General features: G+C 47.2%; 1 protein-coding gene across 1 annotated transcript in view; it reads left to right on the top strand.

Annotated features, from left to right (window-relative positions):
- The window catches only part of PLEKHA8 (pleckstrin homology domain containing A8), a 353,037-nt gene that overhangs the window by 236,443 nt on the left and 91,732 nt on the right, over positions 1-24,862 (top strand). The window contains exon 7 of the mRNA XM_069648916.1: positions 16,992-17,152. Within this exon, the coding sequence (XP_069505017.1) occupies positions 16,992-17,152 (161 nt within the window). The remainder of the gene's footprint in view (positions 1-16,991; positions 17,153-24,862) is intronic.

The following is a 24,862-nucleotide window of genomic DNA, read 5'->3' as shown; positions in this document are numbered from 1 at the left end:
ATCTTTTCAAACCATCAGGTGAGACTTTAAGAGGGGACAGCAAAGGTGATCAGTGGGGAGAACAGCGGGGTGGGGGGGATTTACGCTCAACTCCACGGGTGGTTAATTCCCTTTCTCCATTTGCAGAAGAATATTCCTACGGGCCAAGCAAACAAAGCTAGGTGGGCCAGTCCAGTCCGTCATTTCGGCCCTACGCGTCACATTGGTGGAGACCGCAGCTGTCCAGTCCAGATCGACGCCTCTGTGGGAGCCAGGTAAGCGTAACAGAACGCAAAGCCTACCTACAAATTCCCACCCGGGCGTTATGGATACCTCAGAGACTGACCAATTGGCCCAATTACTAGGGGAACTGAGGGCTGAAGTGCATTCCGCCCGTCAAGAAACCAATGCCCTTAGGAGAGAACTGATTTTGTCAAAGGAGCACACTGATGACCTTGCTAGGCAACTATTGCAAAGCCAGGCTGGACAAGCACCCCTACCTGGTTCCGGGGGAAATCCAGCTCCTGTGTTATCGAGTAACCCTGTGCAAATAAACCTACCTGGAAATATTCCATTAGCTCCACCCCAACGCTTTGCTGGAGATCCCAAAAGGGTCGCCGTGTTTATGAACCAATGCCGCTTGCACTTTTTATGCAGACCTGGAGCCTTCCCAAACGATCAAGCCAAGGTAGCCTTTGTATTGTCATATCTCAGCGGCAGTGCAGCTGATTGGTCAATTCCACCAGTTACTCAGGATGACCCAATTCTTCGGGATTTTCAGGGCTTTCAAACTGGCATGGAAACACTATTTGCCCGGCACTCCCAAGGACAGGCCCTGGATAACGAACTTTTGTCCCTACGACAGGGTAACCAGGACCTTCTAGCTTACATCGCGACATTTAATAGGTTGATAGTGGAAACTGGATGGCCTGAGGTAAAACGAATCATGCTATTTCATCGAGGGCTTCGAGGTGAACTCAAGGATGTCTTGGCTCAAGTCGTGAACCCACCTCAAGACTGCGCTGAATATATAGACTTAGTGGTCCAGTTAGATCACAGACTTCAGAATAGAAAGGCTGATCGAGCCAAGTTTGAGAATAGGGTGTTGGTCAAAACCCACACTAACCCCAAAGGAGCAGATGCTTTAGAACCCATGCAATTCGGAGGGGTTAAAGGACCCTTAACCCAGAAGGAAAGAGAAAGGAGATGGCAAATGCAATTGTCTATATTGTGGAACTTCTGGGCATTTTCTACGGGATTGCCTGTAAAACCACCCAAGAAGGTGGTAGGGGCTGCTGATAAAAGCCATATGGAGTCAGACTCGGGAAATGACCACGCCCGACAAGCGTAGAGGTCCGCTTGCCGAGCTTGAAGAAGGATACTCAGACCTCGCATTTCATCATACCAATGGTCCTCGTAGATCCAAGGCAGCCATTGTGTATGCACGCAGTAAGGGCATACATTGATAGCGGGTCCATAGGAAACTATGTGGACTACGAATTGGCTTCCAGGAGGAATCTGCCTCTCTGCCGAAAAACCACCTCAGATGTCATCACCACAGTCGATGGAACTGAAATTGCCTCTAGGCCTGTAACTCATTCCACCGCAGACATGACATTATTGGGTCCGGATGGGCATCGAGAGACTATTGTGTTTGATCTAATCAAGGCCCCACAGTTCCAAATAATACTGGGGATACCTTGGTTGGAAACACATAATCCTTGTATTGATTGGCGAGAGAAGAGAATAAACTTCCCGGATTGTGCGCAAACCTGTTACCCAAAGAAAAATCTGAGCGCAGGCCTGGCCACAGTAACCACAGCAGTCATGCAACTACCTCCTGAATACCAAGAATTCCAGGATGTCTTCCAAAAAGAACAGGCAAACGCCTTACCTCCTCACAGATTGTACGATTGCCAAATCGATCTCATACCCAGTGCACAACCCCCTTGTAGCAGGATCTATGCCCTTACGGAACCTGAGAACCTTCACCTACGACAATACTTAGACCAGTACCTTGCCAATGGCTTTATTCACCCATCTAAGTCCCCCTGCATCTTCATCTTTGTTCTTCGTGCCCAAAAAGGAAGGTGACCTCAGAACATGCATAGACTACAGCGCATTGAACCAGATAACTGTTGAGAACCGATACCCATTGCCTCTGATACCTGAACTACTAGACCAAGTGAAGGACGCTTGCATATACACTAAATTAGATCTCCGGGGGGCATACCATCTGGTACGTGTAAAAGAGGGCGACAAATGGAAGACTGCTTTCCGCACTAAGTATGGGTTATTCGAATACCAGGTGATGCCTTTCGGGTTGTGCAATGTACCTGCCCCCTTCCAATACTTCATGAACGATGTCCTTCGTGAAATCATTGACGTTTGTGTTGTCGTATATATCAATGATATTCTAGTATACTCCTCTTCAGAATCTGACCATATGAAGCACATCAGAGCAGTCCTTGAGAAATTGCGCTTGCACAAACTATGTGCAAAACTGGAAAAATGCGTTTTTCATGTCACAGAAGTTGAATTCCTTGGGTTTATCCTGACCCCAAAGGGAGTCCGAATGGACTCACGAAAGGTGGACGCAATCCTTAAGTGGCCATCACCAAGTTCAGTTAAAGGAGTAAAAAGTATGCTTGGCTTTGCCAATTTCTACCGCAGATTCATCCCGGACTTTTTACATGTTGTACATCCCATCACAGCACTCTTGCGAAAAAATAAACGCTTTATGTGGACTGAAGAAGCTGAAAATGCCTTCCAAGAGCTGAAAGCGAAATTCACGTCTGCACCTGTATTAAAGCACCTGCGCCCTGAACTTCCATACATAGTGGAAACTGATGCATCCAGTCTAGCCATGGGAGCTGTCCTGTCTCAAAAGGACCCTGAAACTGGCCAGCTTCACCCAGTAGCATTTTGGTCCAGAAAGTTCTCGGCACCCGATTTAAACTATGCGGTTACCGATGAGGAGTTATTGGCCATTAAATCCGCCTTCAAGGCTTGGCGGCACTATCTTTTCGGTGCCAGGCATACCATTACTGTGATCACCGGAACTTACAGTATTTAAAGACAGCCAAGGCCCAATCGTCACGTCGGCTCCGATGGGCATTGTTCTTTGCCGAGTTCGATTTCGTGATAACCCATCAACCAGGTTGTAAGAATGGTAAAGCAGACGCCTTATCCCGAATAGGGATGGGAGAGGCAGAAGTGAACCCAGAACCAGTACCTATAATTCCCGAACAAAGGATTCTTGGCATGACTACTCTACAGACACTAGAGGACATTCAGGTAAAGATCCAGCAACTCTTTGAACCTACAGCCTTGCAGGACTGGGTAAAGAAAGGCCCAGACTACTCTGTCACCAATGATCTGCCTTATTACCAAGGGCAGCTATTTCTGCCACACAAGGAACTACAAGAGCTAGTCATTTCCCGTTATCATGATAGCCTAATGGAGGGGCACCCAGGTATTGTGAAAACTGAAGCTAAAATTAAAAGACAATTCTGGTGGCCCACCTGGCGAAAGGATATTAAATCATTTGTGATGTCTTGTGGCATTTGCGCCCAAAACAAAAGTCAAAAGAAAAAACCAGATGGACTCTTACAACCTTTAGACATTCCGCCTACACCATGGCACACCTTATCGTTAGACTTTATTATCTAACCCCATGCAATGGATTTAACACCATTCTAGTTATTGTGGATCTTTTTTCCAAGATGGCCCACTTTATTCCTTTAAAGGGATTACCTTCTGTTTCAATCCTGGCGAAGGAGTTCCCCAAACATTGTTCGCATACATGGATTTCCGTCCGTATTGGTCTCTGACCGGGGCAGTCAATTCATTTCACATTTTTGGAAAAAATGCTGTCAATTGGCGCAAATCGATGTGAGGTTATCGACCAGTCACCACCCCCAGACCGATGGTCAAATGGAGAGGACCAACCAGACTCTCGAACAATACCTGCGTTGTATGTTACATAAGATGGAGAGTAATTGGAAAGACATTCTTTGGATTGCTGAATATGCATACAATAATTCAGTACACTCTGGAACTGGACAAAGCCCCTTTTTATACCTTATATGGGCACCATCCTCGAACCTCAGACCTTGACTCACCCCAACACTTAGAAATGCCGTCAGTGGACCATCTCCATGCTACGATTACACAAGCCTTTAAGGAAGCAACTACACATTTAAAACAGGAGAAAGAAAAATACAAGAAAGATGCTGATCGGCATAGAAGTGATTCTCCACAATACCAAAAAGAGGACCAGGTATGGTTAGCCACAAAACATATACCTCTAAAGAGAACACAGACTTTTAACCCCAGATATTTGGGACCTTACTCTATTAAGGCCATTATCAACCCGGTGGCTGTCAAGTTGGACTTACCTGCTAATATGCAAATTCATCCCGTCTTTCATGTGTCACTTTTGAAGCCAGTACAACCAGGGACAAGACTAACCAAGCCACCAGACCCCATCCTTGTAGACGGAGAACACGAATTTGAAGTTAAGAACATCCTGGACTCTTAGCTGATAAATTAAAAACTCTTCATTAATCGACTTTAAAGGTTACGGACCACAGGAAAGGTCATGGGAACCTAGTGACCATGTTCATGCACCCTGATGCGTGAAAAAATTCCACCGAAAGTTCCCAGACAAACCGAAACCACAGGGAAGAATCACTTTAGGAGGGGCCTTGGGAGGGGAGGAGGGGGGGAACGAGTGCTGTCATGATGCCTACCCCCGAGGACCCAGACCACGTCCAGCAACCCCGGAAGCAGGCATCAAGTTACCCCAAGCAAGCCCAACAACCCCTGCTAGGGGCTATTTGGGTGCAGTCATGCCACCTATGGCGCCGGGCTCATATGGAGAGTCAGTCCTGGTGCCATAGGCGCCAACCTCATAGATATACCTGATGCAGACCATGCCGCAAGAGCTCCAAGCCAAGAGGCTTGGAAGGGACTATTTTACCTAGGGACTATTTTTTTACTCGGGTGGGGCTGGGGAGGAATACTTACCTGGGACTACTTTGGTGACTATTTAAACCACGCCCGAAGAACAGCACACGCTTCGCGTTATTCTGCATCCAGCAGCGTAACGCTCACCTTGCCTGCAAGTCTGCATCCATTCTTCTGCCACGCCCACCTCGAGTTTAGAGTTCCTAGAAAAAGGGAGAAAAGGTTAGAACAAGAGCAATACATTTGATACTTACCTGAATTCCTGATCCATCGCGCCTTCGAGCTGGAAGAAATAAGTTATTTTATGCGCGTCGCCTCGCCTGCTGCAGCGCCGCGCTGAACTCACCGGCCTTCGCAGCATCTTCACATTCCACCGCATCCTCCTGCAGGTTCCCGCCGCACTCCGGCACCTAACGAGAAGACCAGAACAGAAAGGTGAGCCAAGGGAATACACAGAGGAATACCCCCCATAGACTTACCTGATTTTACCACCGGGGGTACTATTCCTCTTCACGGGTCGGCGCAGCATCCATTGCATCCTAGCCGAACCCTGGCCCCTAAGGAGAAACGAAAGGACAGCAAGGTGAAACAAGGGGACTAACGAGGGGAACCCTCCTCACCACAAAAGACTTACCTGATTTTACCGCCGGAGGCATTATTCCCCGAGACTTCATACTTTCTCTCAGCGCCTGAATAAGGGAGAAAGCAACAGGTTACATATGGACATTATTTTATCGAATTGTGTTGGATAATACAAATCCTTACCAGAATATTACCGGTTGCCACGAGGAACTCTTCAGTAGGGTCAAGCTGCAACCTGCAAGGAATCGGACAAGAGTAAAAGTCAGGCATTTGAACTCTTAGAAACTACATACATACAGCGTCTTGCCGGGAATATCGGAGTCAATATTGTTCTGGAACTCACCAATTCCTTCGAGCAGTGAAGCAACTGGTTATCTACGCGCCCCTGCGCTCAATGCAGGATGGAGAGCTCATCTTTTCAAACCATCAGGTGAGACTGAGGGGACAGCAAAGTTGATCAGTGGGGAGAACGGCGGGGTGGGGGGATTTACACTCCACTCCACGGGTGGTTAATTCCCTTTCTCCATTTGCAGAAGAATATTCCTACGGCCAAGCAAACAAAGCTAGGTGGGCCAGTCCAGTCCGTCATCTCGGCCCTACGTGTCACATTGGTGGAGACCGCAGCTGTCCAGTCCAGATCGACGCTTCTGTGGGAGCCAGGTGAGCGGAACACCCCCATCGAACACCCTGAAGCACTGTCTTACCAATATATTAATACGATACGACGGTCCGCACACTCGACCAAGGCCACCACACATGTATTATACAGCCTTTATAGAATACGTAGCCCAAACGTACCCACAACTCCACAATGCCTTACCCATACTTAGAAATAGATCAATACGAAAGATCTGAGAAGAATTATTTGCATGGGCCTTAAACGATTATTTAGTAAATTGGGCTTGAAGTACTTACAAATACTAACCTAAAATAATGCTTTTTATCGCGATCTTCAGGCGGGCAACTTTATCAACTCATCAAACAACTGGACAAAGGTGTTAAGAAGTGTATATGTATATTTACTCATGGCTAGGCTAATATAACTTGTTCTGACAACCGTGTGGCTCATGTTATCCACTGGATTGCTAGCCGCTGTCATTTTGGCAACTGTATTCAGCAGTGCTTATCTCTGCAAATCCCAATACTAACGATCCCCTTACCCAAGCTGCAAGGAGCACTGTCAGGTGGTATGACCAGCACGGACGGGAAGGTAATGAGAGGTAAGCGTAGTGTTGGTACTGATGTTAATGTGGTTGACACATATCTCACTGGTACAGCACATATCACAAACATGTGGTACAAGCACATGTCAATAATTGGTAAGGACACAACACGGGATGGCTGCTCATTGATCCCATATGCCATGAGTGCTTCCAGAACCTTCATAGCTACAGCAGTACCAGTAACAACGGCACAATGCCTCCTATGCCTCGCACTGTTCCAGACGTGAGGGAGATTCCAAGGGAAAACATCAACCCTGCGGTCTCCAGATCAAAGGCAACATACCCGTACGAGGATAGCTTCATCAAGACATTACCTATGTTCGATAACTACTGGCAATGCACTCAAGCACGCCGGTATATAACTGATGGACCTGAGAAAGGATAAGCAAAGGAGGTGACGTTAGACTATCTGCCATGCAAACGGAACGCCGAAGAAACAGGCAGAGAACCCGTTTGCTGGGAACATCCCCAGATGTTGGTGTTTGGGAAAGTTTATACTAAAGAACGATGGGTGGATGGAGTGGTGGAAAGCAAGCCATTAACATTGACAAAGGCTGCAGTGAACAAGGGCCAGGAAGAAAATGACAAATGCCTCAAAGAGTGGGCCAAAAGTGCAAGTTTGCTGACATGGCTGGATAAGAAAGATGGACCACTAACAATCGTCACTCTTACAACACCAACTCTGATACCAGCACGAAGGGGATATTGAAGTGGGGACAAACGAGGGATGCAGGAGGATAGAGAAGATAAGAGACATGGGATCAGGCACAGCGGTACTGAGGGACCGTTATTGGGCATGTGGGTCAAAAGCATACGATCAACTACCACCTAACTGGGGAAGCATTTGCTCCATGGCGCATGTCAACGTACCCGCACTAGTAGTGCCTCAAAAACATGTCAAAATGGACGACTTCCGGAAAATGGATGAAGGCAACAAATGAGGGTAGAGATTGCTATCACCTACCACACTACCACCTGGTCATGACATCACCAGAGATGCTACATTACAAAAAGTAAAACGACAAGGAAATTACCTATGGGGAAAATCAGAAACTGCACTCGACGAAGTACCACCATCACATCGGCTGTTCAGCAAGGCTACCATGTTCTTCTCGGCAATAATACACCCAGGGTTCCAGACATACGCAAATGCAATATGGCTCCAGATAACACGATGGGAGCTAATGATGTCCATAAACTCAACAGTGAACGGGTTCAATGCAATAAAAGAAGAGCTCTGAGCTATACGATTAGTGGCCTTACAGAACAGGTACGTCCTGGACCTGCTCACAGCTATGTAAGGAGGTGTATGCGCAAAAATAGGAAGTTCCTGCTGCATGTTCACACCAGCAAACAATGAAGATAACAGAACATTATCAGAAGCAGTATCGCAGTTGGCAAAAATGGACGCTAAAATAGAAGAAGAATCAAGAGGCACGAAAGACGGAAGCTAGTTTTCATACCTCTGGTCATGGATGCTGTCCTTGCTTGCGGATGGCTTAAAAATATTGACAGGAGTCCTGATCCTATGGTTGGCCTCACTACTTGGGATAAAAGCGTGCATGGTAAAATCTAAGACGACTGCAGAAAAAATGATCGGGATGAAGCTACTTCTGCCTGCAGAGGATGACCAACACACAGACATAATATGTATGGAACAAGAGGGACTAAGACAACAGCTAATGGAATCAGACATGTACCCACCATCAATTAAATTAGAAAACCTGAGGCACCCCAAGATTGATGTTGGAAAATGGGTCCTACTGCAAGCCGGGAGGGGGATGTGTGTACATGTATTGGTCTTTTGAAGATCATGTGAACCACTACAGACATCTAGCGGGAATAACAAAGGTATGGCGCCTGAGAGATGACAAAGCAATCATTTTGTGCTCGACAAGTTGCACAGAGAGGGGGGCTGAAGAGGAAAAATCAGAATGTCCCTTCCCTCCTGATGGGGGCCCCCAACCAGAAGATCCACTCCCGACAGAATCACTATCGACCACATGAGACTGCACCCGGTCCCACTGCTCCCAGCATAGGCCTACATCACGAACGGCATCCAGCCATCTGACCATACAATCCTGTGATGGCGCAAGCTCTATCCAACCCAAGCAACGACAACCCAGACCGAGCTGGAGACGATAATATGGACCAAATCGATTGACGTTCCCAAGCCACGCTGCAGGTCGCTAGACTTCATGATGACATAGCTGCGTTAGACAGGAAGCACACGTGCTGTCTGCACAATCGGGACACTCGCACACAAATCCACATGAAGAACATATGTGTACAGTTCTATGAGCTAGATGACAGTGACACACACATACTGTCTGCATGTGTATTTTCCACATAGGCTCGTTACGGCACAGCTGAAACGCAAGAAGCCAGAAGAGCTTGTGTATAGGCTTGCAGATGCTACCTGCTATTAACCCTATGGATGGACAGGAGCACTCAAGGGACCGGACCACCCATGACATGCCTTTAACCTATGAACAATTATGTTGAAAGTATAACCGTAGCTGAAGTAGGCCTCAGACAACTCCAGCATACTAAACTCATCTCGCATAGATCTCGATGCTGCAAGCTGCTGAGCAAGCAGAATGGCCCTGGCAGGGACTGCCACCGCCAAGGCCACGATGTTGCAAGTGACATTCCTCACTCACTTTACCACGATGGGCCCCGCTACAGAAGAGAATACCCCCAAGCTAAACTACACATCAAATCGAAGTAATTCGGCCTCCTGAGCGGTCTCCTCACACATGAACCGGCCAATCTGACATGTCAAGGCCTGGAAGCGGGAAGATGCAGCCGTCTCACGTCTGGGACTGAACCTTGCAACAATCCATCTACAACATGCGCTGGGACTGGACCGCTCTCATGGCATTAGCAAAGACCCCATTGTTACGCACTGTCACATAGTCGCACCTTGAAAGCAGGTGTCTTGCGGCTGGGAACAACGGTGGTACCAGGCTTGGGGGCCCGCGGCCTGACCAATGAGGACACTGGGGGATAGGGACTAGCGTCTGGAATCTCCAGCCAATCGAGGGTTCTAATGTAACATTTCTCAGGCAGCAATTTTTAGGGAAGATCCAAGCACACCACCTGACACAGTGGCCACCAATAACCGTGCACCCTATATGTCCCTATACTGGACCTACCACTCTAGAAGCCAACCCAGAGTGGTGTTAGGTTGGGGGACGGATTTTGGTAAGTGATGCTAAATGTGATGTAAAAAATGATACAAAAAGGGCCTGCGAGCCCAAAATGGATGAGATGTGCCTGGACTGGATTTTTGCTCCATGTATGTTATCCCTGCAGGTTTGATATAATAAAATGGCAGTAACCCTTTGCTTCTTGTGTGGACCTCGACTTCTTTGGGATTTGGAAGGAGTTGGGGCCTTCCGTGAGCTGGAGGTCCGCGGACCCTAGGTACGGCTCTGCCAACCCCAGAATTTACCCTAACACGGGGCAAGTATCTGCTGTGCTGACTGCTGAAGACATGACCCAGAAACATTGAGTGCACTTGCAATTTGGGTGTCTGGTTAGCTGTGCTTGAGGCATCTCGATGGTGTGACTAGAAGTCCATCCTGATGAAGAAGACACCTGTGACGACAACCCACAAGGCCTTGAGCCCAGCAGCATCGAATGCCAGCCCCATCAACTCCAGGTTTGGATGGCAGCCAATCAGGACAGGCCAGCCACACTCTGGTACACCTATACATTAAGTCTGGAGGATCTTGACCCAGATTAAGCTTACATAACCTCTACTGAGAATTTCGTTGTAGGCTCAGGATGTGCCAATGTCAGCAAAATTGCCACTTTGGCTTTGCTTCATGGTGCACAGATTTAAAGAAAGGCCACACCACAAATTGGCTGGGGTATGATTTAATACAAAATTAATTGATATCCCAAAGAACAGCATATAAGTGGTACAAAATGATACAAATGTGTAGTCCAAGCAAAAGTGCTGCTGACACCAGCCTACTCCGCAACATGCTTTCAGGTTGATGCATCATCCTGGGACCAAAATTGGGTGCTTTCTAAAGCACCCCTTCCCTGTTAGCCTTATGTACTACTGAGGGCAGCACACCAGGAAAGGGTTGCAGTGACCGGGAGACTTGCACTGAAATCTGAACAGCATAGAAGCCAGCAAAATGTAGGCCAGCCAAAAAGCAAGGCACAAGAACCCCAAAATGCATTTCTCTCCTGCCAGCTCTTTCCCATTCTCCTACTGCAGCAGCAGAGCGCAATTTATCTCCTGCCAACTGATTTCATTAAATGAAAACCTCTTTATGTATATGAGCTGTTGCCCTCCATTGATTATGCAAATTATTTCTATTTGGCAAGAGCCATCGTATTCGCTCTCGCGACTTCAGAGCTGGTATGCCAATCATTCTGTGGATGGGATTTCTAAAGCAGAAATCAAGCTGGGGCGCAAGAGCGCTGTACAAAGGGGGCACGGCCAGGGCTTTAGCAGTGGGTGCATTGGAATAGTTCAGGCCTCTGCTCCCCTTCCAGTTCCCTGCTCCCGGCATTGGCTTCCTGTCCTGGAGCCAGTCTTTCCAAAGGCTCTGTAATGGATGCAGAGCATATAATGGTGGCCGGACCTCTCCAGGCGCAAACCTGCTGCCTACAGTTCATGAACGGCCGCAATGAGCAGAGTCAAATCATGCCCTCATGATGTTTGTCCCCAGCGCTGCGGGACTTGATCAACCAGCATTGGCAAAGCCACCAGTGTTTGCTTCTGTGTAGGCATTTGTCTGGCTACTACCATGTCGTGCTACATGTCCCTAAAATGGTAACAGCTAAAAACAATGTGGGAGTTCCTGGGCCTATGATGTTAGTGCCCATCAAATACGAAACCGGCCTTAGGCTGTCTAACATCATATTGGAAAAGTTCAGTGCGCCCACCAGTGGATTGCTGAAGCTCGTCTTCGAGACATGTACTCGGTGCCCCGAACATATGGCGTGTTGTAAAGTGGCAAACCTCTGCAATGTAGCAGGCTCTTGGCTGAGAAGGGCATCTTGGAAGAATCCCCGAGCAATTTTTAATCTGTGATGAAAGCGATCATTATAGAGCAGGGTGAAGAGCAGGCACTTGTTAATCTTGGCTCAAGGAACAACGCCGTGGAGTTTCTGCATTATGTCCAACAAAGATCCCATCTCCCCATGTACACTACCGAATATCTGTGGAACTACCAGACATTTACTATGCGACTGTGATGGCCTAGTGGCCTCAAGACGGAAGCCGGGAAACCCCATTGGGGTGGGAATTGCATTTGCTTGGGAAGGATCAGTGGGATGGTTTTACGGGCAATGATCATGCGTGTATCACGTATTTTACCCTATTTTGGAGGGAAATTGGGGAAAATTATGGTGGTTTTGGTTGAATGAAGTGAAGCGTATTATATATGTATTGGAACGTGAGTCGATGGGTAGGGATGACTTGTATTTGTGAAAAGGTGAGTAAACTATAACACAATCAAGGGAAAAAAATACCTTTACACAAACCAAAACTGTTGGATTTGCCAATGCTGCTTTTTACAAGGACTTCAACGCAAGAGACCGATGCGAGGAGCACATTTGCTTATAAAACAAGTGGCTGAAGGCACCCTTAGTTAAGACTTTTTATTACATCTAAAACTCTTACAGCAGTGATTAGGCCATAAACTCCTAGAATACTGGTTAGAAATAACATTGTCGAGCCGCATATTTCATCAAGTTCACTACTCCATGATAGACATGGCTCAGAGAGATACCACAATGTCTGTGTTGGGCAGGGAGAGGCGGGTAGTGGATGGGACTGGGTCAAGGGCAGCCAGAGGCTGGGGAAAAGCCAAACACCTACAGGCTGTGTCCCGCCTCACATCCATTCTCCCTACGAGCTGTACTCCAATGCAATCGTTTTGGTTTAAGCACTGCCTAATAGCCAAAGCTAAATAAGGGATGAGCCTTTTTTAATACATTGTTGATATACTTATGAAAACATGTGTGAGTGATAAGGGGTGTTGAACAGAACGAGGAAGTGGGTTGCTCTGTTTGTTAGTTTGCAATGCACATAAGCTGGTAAATAGTTTCTGTGTCTGTTCCCAGTAGCGTTTTCAGGTTTTTTGCAGATTACCCCCTTTTTAAATTTTTATTTATTTATTTTAGAACTCCAGTTAATTTTACACAAGAATTGAGTGATTCAGAATCTCAATGTGTACCCTACATTAAATATTCGAGACTCCTAGATAGACTACGATTATTTCAAGCGCTCTGGCACATGTGGTCCGTCTGCGGTGGTGGAATGAAATAACCAGGGTTGTAGAAGCATGAGGCGTGGTCCGAGGGCAAGCCCAACCGGTGTAACGCACAGAGTGGTTTGGACCTCTACAGCCAGTGCTGGTCTGGCATCAGGAAATTCTGTAGACATCCCAGTGGAGGACATCTGCACCATGGTACTTCTTTATTTATTTATTATTATATTATTTTTTTTGACTACCCTGGTTTTCTGCTCCTCTTACCGCTATACTGGTCCCTTCATTCCACCTCTCCTTACCGGCCACATCCCTTTTGAAGTAAAGCATTTGTTGTAAAGCTTCCAGTACGCTCTGGCTCACTATTAAAGATGTAGGGAGGAGGGGGGCCAGCCTGTTCTTTGCAACGTAAGCTTGAAACCAATGTGTATTACTCTTTTCTAATCTTCAAGGAGCACTAAAGAAAATGCCCCAGGGCACTCTGAGTTCTAAATTACATACATAAAATATCCCTGAGAAAGTTTTGGAGAACTGCGTCACATTAGAATTTCTTTTCAAATTTAGGTCAACCTCGACAGAGGTTTCTGAATATATGGGTTAAATGTGAAAATGCCCCCAGGAAAATGTAATCCTGTGAAACTATAACCAGAAAAAAGTAATTTTCAAAAATGTAGTTGTTTAATACAATCAATGCAAGTGTGAAAATCTTTCCGGAAATAAGGTCGCCATAAAAGCTATTTTTAAATGCACAAGGCCGTAACCCTAACAATGGCCCGAACCTTTAATAAAACTCTGAGAATCATCCTATCTCCGTTCCTAAACCTTCCCCTAACTCAAATTGCTACCCTGAATTCTTACAGAACACAAACGGTTCAGTGCGCCAAAGCATTTTATGTGCCTATTGCTCAATACAAAATCAATGGAAAATGAACAGTGAATTTAACTCCAACCCCATCACCAGCTCACAACAAATGACAAAGCCCTTGGCCTCACCCAAACCATTGCCCCAATCCAACCTTACCCTAACTGCAACTCTTAACACTTACCCAAATGCTTACTTTACTCTAACCACTAGGTTCATCCTAACCCCTATGCTACGCCAACATCACCATCCCTCCCTAACTTTCCTATCCCTTTAACACTTATCCAAACACCAGCCTTACCATAACCCCTACCCTAACACTTACTCTGACACTTTATCTACCCTAACTGAACCCCAATATCACCATCCGTGCAGCAACCACCCTGACCCTACCTCTTACCCTAATGCTAGCCAAAACCGCTACTCTAGGCCCTATCCTTACCCTAAACTGTATCCTAACCCTAAACCTGGCAAATACAAGCCCACAAAATCATCCTTAACCCTAAAAATTAGCCTAGCAGCACTTCATTTTTGGCTACTTTTCAGATGCATTTTTCGACTACTTTATGCTTGGCAACTTTTTCACTGAAGAGGTATTTTCACCGTGACCTTTTCACTGACACATTTCCTTCTGGCAACATTTTCCCTAGATACTGACATATGTACCTCAGTTGAGAGGAGGAATTGATGCAAAGTGGTTCTGATTTGATGGAACATTGTAGTCACAGAGTGTAAACAGTTGCCCTGATTACGAACTATTGTCCGAAATGTATTCAAATTGAATTAATTGCCTTGTGTCTGTTTCCTCTGAATTTACAGTTTGGATTAAAAGGCATCGAACCACTTAATATGACATAAAGCTGGATTATTTGCATAGTAATTATGTTTACATACAACTAATGTGCTTAGCTATTTTAGAATTGATTGTGAGCATATAGTTCTCTCAAGCCTTCGCAGGGATTTCTATGCTCACTATTAACACATGTTATGTCAGTTCCCTACATAGATACAGGTGTGCTCTAAAATGCATGATTTGGACCCATTTGTTTCAAAATTGTATTGTGCTAGAACCTCATACCCCCAACTTTACTTAATGGGGGTTGGGATTGCTCGCACAATGTAATGAGGGGGCACTTTGGATAACTTTTCCTGGGCCACTTTTGGTTTCTTAGTGCACCCCTGCTCCCAACAGTGCATACAGGCTGGTAGAGGCTTTAAAACCCTGCCGCTCCCATTGGACCAGTGAGAATAAGGGGACACGCTACAAGCCACCGCCTGGAATAGTCCTCATGTTGGCTGCTGATGCTGCAGGGGCCAGAAGCAGTTATATCCGTTTTCTTCCGGGGACGGTCATTGTTGCAATCCTTAATTGAAGGTTTTCTTCATATTGGTGTCAAGCTTCCCACTATTTCTGTCTGTGGTTTTTTCTTTTTCTTTTGTTTTTGTTTTGATAAAGCCTAGTTTTTTAACCATTTTATCTTGGAACACTATTTTTGCTGAAATCGGAATATTCTTTGGCAGGTGATGGATGTTATGGCTAGCACGAGTAGCCAGGACTTCCAGTGACCCCGAGGGGGGATACCGAGACTATAGGCTTGGTGTTGCCTGTAATTACAGTGGCGTGTTTGCGGTTTCTCCTCTGCCGCCTGGTTTCCCTCCCTCTTTAGACCGGTCCTGCTGGATTGGCTTCTTTTGCATTCTTGTCTCGAGGTGAACCGTCCAGTTGCAGCTCCTGGCAATCTCCTAGCTTGCCGCATCTCCATGGCGAGAGACCACACAAAGTGACCTCCCGGAGTCCATGCAGGAAAACTGCGCACCGATCATGCTAATGAAGCTCATGACGGCGTGTCAATAATGCACTAATGAGCCATTGAGAGTAGGTTGACGACCGGAGCAGTCTCTTAGCTAGCCAGGCGCTTTCCCTCGATGCCCATCTTGGTACTCCCACTTTAGGGCCGTCATTGGCTGCAAGGTTGATGTTTGTAGCTTTGTGATATTTGATTCCATAGCCTAGAGGCTCGGAAAGGGTGAGCAGGACGTTGTCTCCTCTTGCTCATGCAACCGTTTGCCAGCGAAGAATAGGGCGGGAAATCTGTTGCACCACGGATGCCTCCAATCCTGCAGTTTCCTCATTACTCCACACATTAACAGCTAGTGAAATGTGCATGATCATCTCAACTGCTTCTCATTTGACCAACAACTCCATGGCTTCATGCAAAATGTGAACCCCATATACCTTCCGTCTTCGCGCGCAGCCTCAAGGTTGCCTTTCCTCGCAAGCGTTGCCCAAGCATACCTGAGAACTCTAAACCTCCATTCACCATCACCCAAATGGATGGAAGCAGTGTGTAGTACAAATGTGTTTAATATGCGGTACTACTGACATTATGAAGGTTTGTAGTTTTTATTTCCCCTTTCCTGCCAGGAGCAAATGTACATAAAATAGATGTGATTGCTAGGGCTTGATATTTAGTTTATACATTAATTTTGCTCAATGTTGGAATTGCACTGAAAGCAATGAGTAAATTGTCGGACACACTCACTTTCATGTGGTGCCCGCTTCTTCTCCCAGCCTCCTCCATACATCGCCGCTCCACTGCTAACCGCACACTCTACTTCGCCATTGCGTCCCAGCTGGGTTTCTGCCTTCTAGATCCCATTAAGTGTTGCAGTGACTGCCCTCTGTGTTGTGCAGCCACCAGAGATGAATACATGTCTGTGGGATATCCTATTTAGTGTGAAGAGGCGCATGCTGCACATGGCTTGAAAGTGAGCCCTGCAAACACCTGATCTAGTCTCTGGATCTGTCTTAGCGCTCCTAGGATTTCTCCCCAGTTCCTGATCGCCTCTATCCATCTTTATGAAAATAGAAAAGACTTTGCTGATAATAAAAGGTGCATCAGAGCATGTTAAAACTCGTTGAAAAGTAAAACTATTTAAATGTCGCCTGCAAATTGGCCCTTAAACAAACAGTGGTCTTTGAGATCTTAGTGCCTTAAGGCAGAGGTCATTCCCAGCCGTACGAAATCATTGGTCCTACCCTGTGAGGTCAAAGGGCGCTTGCATGTCATTGTTGTGAAAAGTGCTTCAGTGTTATCCATAAGGTCTTAAATATGTATTTCTCTTCCTCCCCAGGCAGATGGAATTGAACAATAATTATGGCCATGGCCCTGCGAGCCCAGACCGGATATTCCAGGAAGTGACTGTAATTCCAAATGAAACACCCCAACATCTCCGGATGTCAGAAAGCAGTAGCAACATCCCAACGCATACACATGTACAAGAGAACCGGGCAGGTAATGGAACGTCAGTCCCACTAAATAGCATGGCAAATCCATTTGATAGTCTTCGGATGGGAGTCATCTCTAAACAGGCATACTGGCCGACATGAAACGGGGGATATGTTCCAACACGCCAGTATTTATTTTTTGTAAATTTTATTTATTCTTTTATATAGCACTTATATACAGGTAAAGTACTTCAACGTGCTTCAAGGTGGGAAGGGAACAAGGGAATACATTAATCGTGCTTAGGCCTTGAAGATTCCAAATGATCTAATAGAAAAACGAGCATATTAGACCTGACGACATTTCTCCTAGTGCTAGTGCATGAAGTGCTACAGTTGAGACAATAACTGGCGGGGGGAGGGGGAGGAACGTGGCAAATGGTGGGGGACAAGACAGACTCAATAACTGGTCCTAGTACATTTAGGTCATGCATGTGTACTCACGGAGGTGCAGAGACAGGGGAGGAGTGGGGTGTGAGGGGGGGGGGGACAAAGAGTACGGTCCAGCAGGGCCCTGGGTTAAGCGCAAAGAGGTTGCGCCGATCCAGGAGAATATGCTGAAAGTGCAGTAATGTTCGATACATTACAGCGGCCCAGAGGCAAGTACAAAAGACTGGCGGGGGAGACTGGGAGCTGTTGGCTCTGAAGGTGAACCAAGCAATCAGTCAGTAAAAACTGAACAGAGTTAGGGAGGAGAAGAAGGGTGGAGAGAAAAGAGGGTGGTTAGCAGGGGAGAGGGAGGGAGAAGGAAGGTCTGGAGTTTCTGTGAAAACGCAGAGAGTTGGAGGACGAGCGGAAGACTCTAGAGGGAGAGTATTTAGGAAGAGAGCGTTGTAGATATGGTGGTCCCTGCCCCCAGAAAGCCTTGTGGATAATGCAGAGGGTCTTGATCCTTGCTGCCAAGGGGAGCCAGTGGAGGAATTTCAGCACCAGAGATATGCAGTCCCAGGGCGTGAGACCAAGGAAAAGTCTTGCGGTTCTGTTCTGGATGAGTTGTAGAGGATGGAGAGTAGAAGTGGGAAGAATGAGAGGCTTTTGCAGTCAAGCCTAGAAAGAACCAGGGATCTCGAGGTGATGAGCCTCTGGGGAAAAGTGAGAAAAGGTAGAATACAGCTGAGGAGGTGCAGTTGGTAGTTGGACTTTTTGATGATGTCTGAAATAGGAGGGAGTGGAGTCGAAGATGACATCAAGATTTCTTGCCTCATTGGTAGGTGAGGGCGCAGGGCCAAGGGAGGCAGGCCAGTGAGAACGTGAGAAGGCGGGAGCAGGAGGTCCCAATGAGGATGATCTGTCTTACTGACATTCAGGCATAGATTAGCAGCACACCAAGCCTGAATTGCGGGTAGACAGTCACGGATGAGTGAGGAGGAGGCAGAGGCTAAGGGCAGCCTGAAAGAGCTGTCATCTGCGTAACACTGAAAGTTAGAGGTAAAGGTAGAGATCCAGTGGGCCAAGGGGGTCCTGTAGATATTGAAAAACGAGGGGGAAAGGTTAGATCCCTGGGTGAGAGACGCCACATGTAGAAAGAGTGGTAGAGGAGAGAAAGGGCCCGAGTTCCACCTGGGAGGGCCGGTCAGAGAGAAAGCAGGTGATCCACAGCGGGGGTCTGATCTGTGATGCCCAGGGTATCATGGAGACGGGTGATCAGAATATTGTGGTTTACCATATCGAAATCCGTTGAGAGGTCGTGAAGAATGAGGACAGATCGAGAGTTGGAAGATTTGAGAGCAGGTCTTCATGTGTTTTCAGAAGAGCAGTTTCCGTGCGTCTGGATGCTCTAAAGCCAGGCTGATGGTCATGGAGACAACCAAGAGATGCAGTATGGAGGGTAAGTTAAGTGATACCCAGCTTCTCCAGGAGTTTTCCAAGGAAAGGGGTGATGGCGATCGGGCGATAGTTTGCCTGAATTGATGCGTCGGCGGAGGGTTTTTTGAGCAGAGGGTGCACAAGAGTGCTTGAGAAGAGTGGGGAAAACTCCAGTGGCGAAAGAGAGGTTGCAGAGGTTGGTCAAGGCTGGAGCGAGAGTGTTAATATTGTCCGTGATGGTTTTGGAAGATCAGGGATCCACCGGTTTGGAGGAGGCTTTGATAGACTGGACTTGTCTAGAGACCTCATCAGGTGTCACAGGAGAGAGGGAGGAGAGAAGAGTGGGAGGGGTAAGGACAGCCGAGGAGGGGCCGGGGGCCGAAGAGGAGATGGTGCCGAGGGGAGCAGAAGAGAGGGAGGACAGGATGTCCTGTGTTTTGGTGGTGAAGTGTGTGGCCAGGGCCAAGCAAAGGGACTGGGTGGGTGTTGTAGAGGATGCAGCTGCGGTATGGTTGGCCAGTTCCTTGCATACTTTGAAGAGTTGGGCCGTGTTGTTAGATGCCGCGGAGATGCATACTTGAATGTAGAGTCTTTTCTTGGAGCGGATGCAGTGTCTAGATTGCCTTTTAAGAAGGCGGCAGGCGAGTTTGTCAGAGGGTGTACCTGAAGATCCCCATTTCCTTTCTGCTGCTCTGTACTTGCGTTTAAGGGCAGCAGAATCGGAGTCGTACCAAGAGTTGCACTTTTTGTCTGGCTTCAGTCAGACCCTCATGACAGGGGCAAGAATGTCAAAAGTGTTGGAGATGGAACAGTGAAAGTTTAAGAGGGCTGTATCATGGTGGGAGCCAGCCGCAGGAGTAGAAGGAGGAGAGTAGGTGGAGGCAAAGGCAGCTGCTGACACACTTCATGGGTCGGATGACCTTGAAGGCAGGAGGTGGTGAAGGGTGTGCTATTGCCAAAGGCGAAGAGAGCTTCAAGTGAAAAGAGAATGATCAGTCCATGAGAGTGTAGTAGTGAGAGGAATAGAAAGTGGCATGTATGTGGTGACGAGAGCCTCCAAGGTGTAGCCAACAGTGTGCGTTTGGCCAGAGTGTAGAATGGAAAAAGAAAGGGAGTACCATAGGTTTTAGAAAGGTCCAGAAGAGTCAGGAGAGTCCAGATGGATGTTAAGATCCCCACCGAAGGAGAAGTTAGGAAGAGGAGTGAAGAGGCTAGGTCAGCACATTCCAAGAGGTAGTGGGATAACTGTCCCGGTGGCCGATAAAAGGTGGCCAGAGTAAGAGAGGCGACAGGTGAGAAAGAGAGCCTGCAGACCAGGCATTCAAAGGAGGAGTAGATCCGAGTGGGAATAATGGTATCGGAGATCCACTCAGGAAAGATCAAGGCTACTCCACCTCCTGGCCTGTTGAGCCTGGGCACAGAGAGGATCTTGTAACCTTAAGGGAGGAGTGCGTCAAAACTTGTGACAGAGCGGCCTTTAAACCATGTCTCCATAAGAGTTAGAACATCAAGGCCCAGGAGTTCCAGGAGGTGGCAGATGTCGGAGGAGTGCTTGACAGTGGAACGAGAGTTATACATGGAGCAGGTTGCCACTTTTGTAGGATTTACTTGGGGGCGTGCAGGGATTGCTTGGGACAGAGGTGTCACCGCTCGCCCCCCATCCCCGCAAGCTGCAAGAGTTCCTGAAAGATAGAGATAGGATGGGGCAAAGGAGCTCCAGATGCAATGGCAGTGGGTGGCGGGGGCTGATGAGACTGTCCGTGTATTGTTAGTAGGCAAGTGAGCATGTACAGGTGATGGTGACAATGGGGATTTGTTAGGTCGGTAGGAGGCAAGGTAGCCAGGGTGGGCATAGTTGACAAGGGAGCCTGTAGGACCGTAGAGGCAGGTGGCAAGGGAGCACATGAGGAACAAAGAGGAAAGTTGATAAGGCGAGGAAGGAGCCAATTGAAAAGTAAGAGGTTGGGTTGAGGCCCTTGTACTAAGATGGTACCATTTCGATAGACATTTATGATGGCCCTGGAGGTGAAAGAGGAGGCAAGAAAGGTCTCCCAGCGGGTGCCACCATTTATGTGCGAAGAAGAGCAAGGAGAGGGCAAAGTGGCCATATGGGGAGTCCATAGGTCGGGAGAAGGAACAACAAAGAGTATGTCAGTGAGAGTCTGTGGCGGAAGCACTGACATAGGTGTCCGCGATGGGAAGGCCTGGGTTGGAGGCAAGAATGTCCCCCTTGAGTTTCTTCCTGCCAGGCTTCGTGAAAGGTGAAGGATAGTAGATGGAGAAACAATTAGAGTAGATGGGGAGATAGAAAGTGGCACTTGGTGTGGTGCACTTAACCAGGCAGAGCAATTGAGCTACGTGATGGGGCGTTAGGCAAGATGCACAGGGAGACAGACTGATTGACAGGATAGGGAAGAGACAGTTGGAGAGGTTAAGGGAACAGATGGAAGACTAGACAGATGGGGTAAAACTGCCAACACATTCTCATGAAAAGCAGGGAGTTTGCACAGTTAAAAACGATTTTAAACAGCAACAAGCCAATCGGGATGTGCACACAGCTAAATTCGATTTTAAACAGCAACAAAACAATCTGGATGTACACACAGATAAATTCGCTTTTAAACAGCAGCAGGACAATCGGTAGCTCTGAAAGGCCAGGATTGAGCCTGGTCAGTCGCAAGTCTAGCACCCCTTACATGGCAATGACCTGCTACAGGACGAAAAGGCTTTTATAAGCAAACCTAACGTGGCCCAACCTGCCTTTCAGAAGCATTAGCCTGCTGGGACATCTCCCCCAAAATCCTAGAAAGGTTTGTGTTTCTTCAGACCTTTACCCAGCAAGCTTGCGGTAGTACGCGCTATGTAAACCCTTTGCTATTTTTATGGCTATTATTCTCTGTTGTCAGAGACCCGATTTTGGTGTATCTGATGTCTTCGGGGGCCTAATCCATTAAATTCTGAGGCTTGCTCACTTTCAGTGGATTGTTGTGCTGTCATCCAGGTCATAATTAAAGCAAAGCACTGCTTCCTGAAAGAGGTTCTCAGGCCAACGTGGCTCTATCGCACCAAACATTCCCTCAAACCATCAATCCCAACACTAAAAGGTGGGGTGCCTCTTCTAACCTTATAGCAACCCAGTTAAACCTCCCTGTGGCCATCCCAACTAACTCGCAAGCACCTCGCTGTGCACTTTAATAATCATACCATTAACCCTTTCCACATTAGGATATCTCTGTGAATGTTATAGGAACATTGCCATACGTATATTACTAGTCTCCAAATATTAACAGAAAGGAAACCCACTACTTGCTCAGTATTCCTAAATGCAAACAAATGAATGACAACCCTCTCCCCTACTACGGTATGTGGATACCTTGTTTTTGTATCAACCAGGCCATGGCAGTAAACTCTATTACACGGTACTATACTTGCTGGACCCACAACACAAATGTAAACATTTCAGGGAATCTTCATTGCTATTCAGTGCCTGTGGAGCTTTTCAAAGCACTCAAAATTAATTAATGTTTGATATCTAACTCTGAGCTTGTGGCATCATTGACTCTGTACCTGTGTAGAATACCAATTGCCTGCTACGCACTTGCAGGTCCACTCGTTATCTTGAAGGGTCCAAATCCAACACTAGATAGCTCAGCGATTGGACACCATCAATTGTTCATTGTAGACAGCTTGGCTTGCATTGCCAACACTATAAGCACTTTGCCAACACTTGTTTCCCTCCTCTTTATCGGGACTGCTTTTCCCATTGCTCATTCCTGCAGGAGAACCCCATTTGCAGTTACACAGTGCACTTCATCCTCTCGTCTGTGTTGTACTGCAAATACGCTCCTTTCTCCAGATTTGCCTTCAGGCATAGCTTCTTCTAAAGTAAACAAGACTCCTAAAATGAACCCAGAGGTGCCTGCTGACTCCTTCACTGGCCTCATTCATGCTCTCTGCCTGCCGATATCTGGATACCTAGAATTTAGGCCAAAAGCCATCACTTGGTGATCTCCTCGGCGGCCTGCATACCACTATGCACAACTGTCGCAGCAAACAGCCAACCGATGCTTGACGCAGACATATTTTGGTGACAAACGCTGCTGATTACAGGTCAGTGCCTTCATATTTTCATTTGCAAGAGAAAACTGTGTCTCAGCTCAACTATCACAGGGCCAAAACAATCCTATTTTGGCTAGCTTTCTCATTAGACGTTCGGAATGGCACCGAACATGGGGAAGGAGGGGGGGAAGGCAGAAAGTGTCTGTCTTCACTGTTACACCTGCCAGTGCAAAAGTGGCCAATTTCCTGAATCTCGTGGCCATTGTAAAAAAGTATAGACTTGCACAGCAAGTTGTAGTTTAACCGATGTATGTTTCCTTATTGCTTCTCGATAGAGGTAGAAAGTTGAAGCGGAAGAAAGTAGTAGAATGTTGAAGGTAGCGGTTGTATTGCAGCAGCCACACGCACAGCTAGTCGACTCCCAAATGCCTTGCAGAAAACCCTCAGCGTGTCCTCGGCACTCTATTCAACACACATCCACCCATGTATTCGAGCTAACCTCTGTCCGCACTCACAATGCTATCAGCCAAAGAGCTAACATCAGTGTTGGCTTCACCAGAGACCTGTTCCTCGTCGTCAAGACTTTTTCCGATGTCTCCATATTGAGTGCCCCATCAGTGAATGTCTTGCCGTCAAAGCCCTTAACATCAAGACGGTCAACATAGTGTAATAATCGCCCGTTTCTGACCTTGCACTTTTACCACCAAAGCTGCACCTCATTTGCCCTACTGGTGTGTGCCACTCTTTAGTTCAAGCACTTCAGTGTTTGTCTCCCAGGTGATCCTTCTGCTACAGGGTATTTCTGCAGTTGCTCCATGCCACTAGTAGCTTTTTAAGATCCTCTGGCCACCACGCTAGCAACCTGAGCAGAGCCAAGCATTTAAATGCCCGATAGAAAAACCTGTAGATTTACGGACTCTGAGTCTGATTGCTTGACTCTCTTATGGAGAAGCTACAAGGACGTTTCCTGACCACCACGTTCAACACATAGCTTTCTGTCTCCCCCATGTTGGTCTAAGGAAACCTGTACCCTAGTCCTTTTCTGAACAGTGACTGTACAGTGCTTCAATGAGCCTAAACCATCCATGACTCTGCAGTTGGCTTAATCCTGAATAAGGACAAATGCTACCACCCAAATACTTCATTCATGGTTTACTTTACCTACAACTTTACATAAATATTTGCTTCGTTTTGGGACCATATTCGGCCTGTTTGTCTGTAAACTGACTTAAACAAAATTGTGATCTGTTGACTTGGTAACATGGGTTAACCTTTCCTGACTTCTGGAACCTGAGTAAATATCGCCCATTGGACAGCTTGTATGGAGTACTGGGAGTGATGTGTCGGCTTGGGGAAGCAGTCTAGTGGCTGTCTAACAGCATCCGATGCCAGGAGACAGAGCAATGACAAGAGGCAAGACAAATGGCACAATGACAGATTTTACAGTGTCGCCTCCCTACCCCCACCCGAGGCCCCTGTGACTGGGGCTTAAAGTGAGAAGACATGTTCCAGGGTTAAGGATCCCACACTGGGACCTCCACACTACAATTAGAGTGGCGGAATTCCGGGGCTCCCAACCCCCAGGAATAAGCCACCCAAGGGCTGTAGTACCTGTGGGTTATCCGGGGCACTGGGTTTTGGTACTGGGGAGCTGTGGGTTTGTAAATGACCATCAGACTGGTAAGATGACCGATACAGAGGAAAAGGCATTTACCAAAGCGGTCGGGGTGGGGCTCCATCCCTTGTGAGGGTATCTAAGGTAAATGCATTAATTGCCTCCACTGCATTTTCTTTATCACCACAGAAGGCGAGGGGCTAAAGCTTCCGCTCCCGCCCCTCATTCTTGGGGGGCCTT

The sequence above is a fragment of the Ambystoma mexicanum genome, chromosome 2q, assembly GCF_040938575.1.
Source record: "Ambystoma mexicanum isolate Mex_15411 chromosome 2q, UKY_AmexF1_1, whole genome shotgun sequence".
In the NCBI taxonomy this organism is placed as follows: domain Eukaryota; kingdom Metazoa; phylum Chordata; class Amphibia; order Caudata; family Ambystomatidae; genus Ambystoma; species Ambystoma mexicanum.
This window is presented reverse-complemented; position numbering and strand designations above follow the sequence as displayed.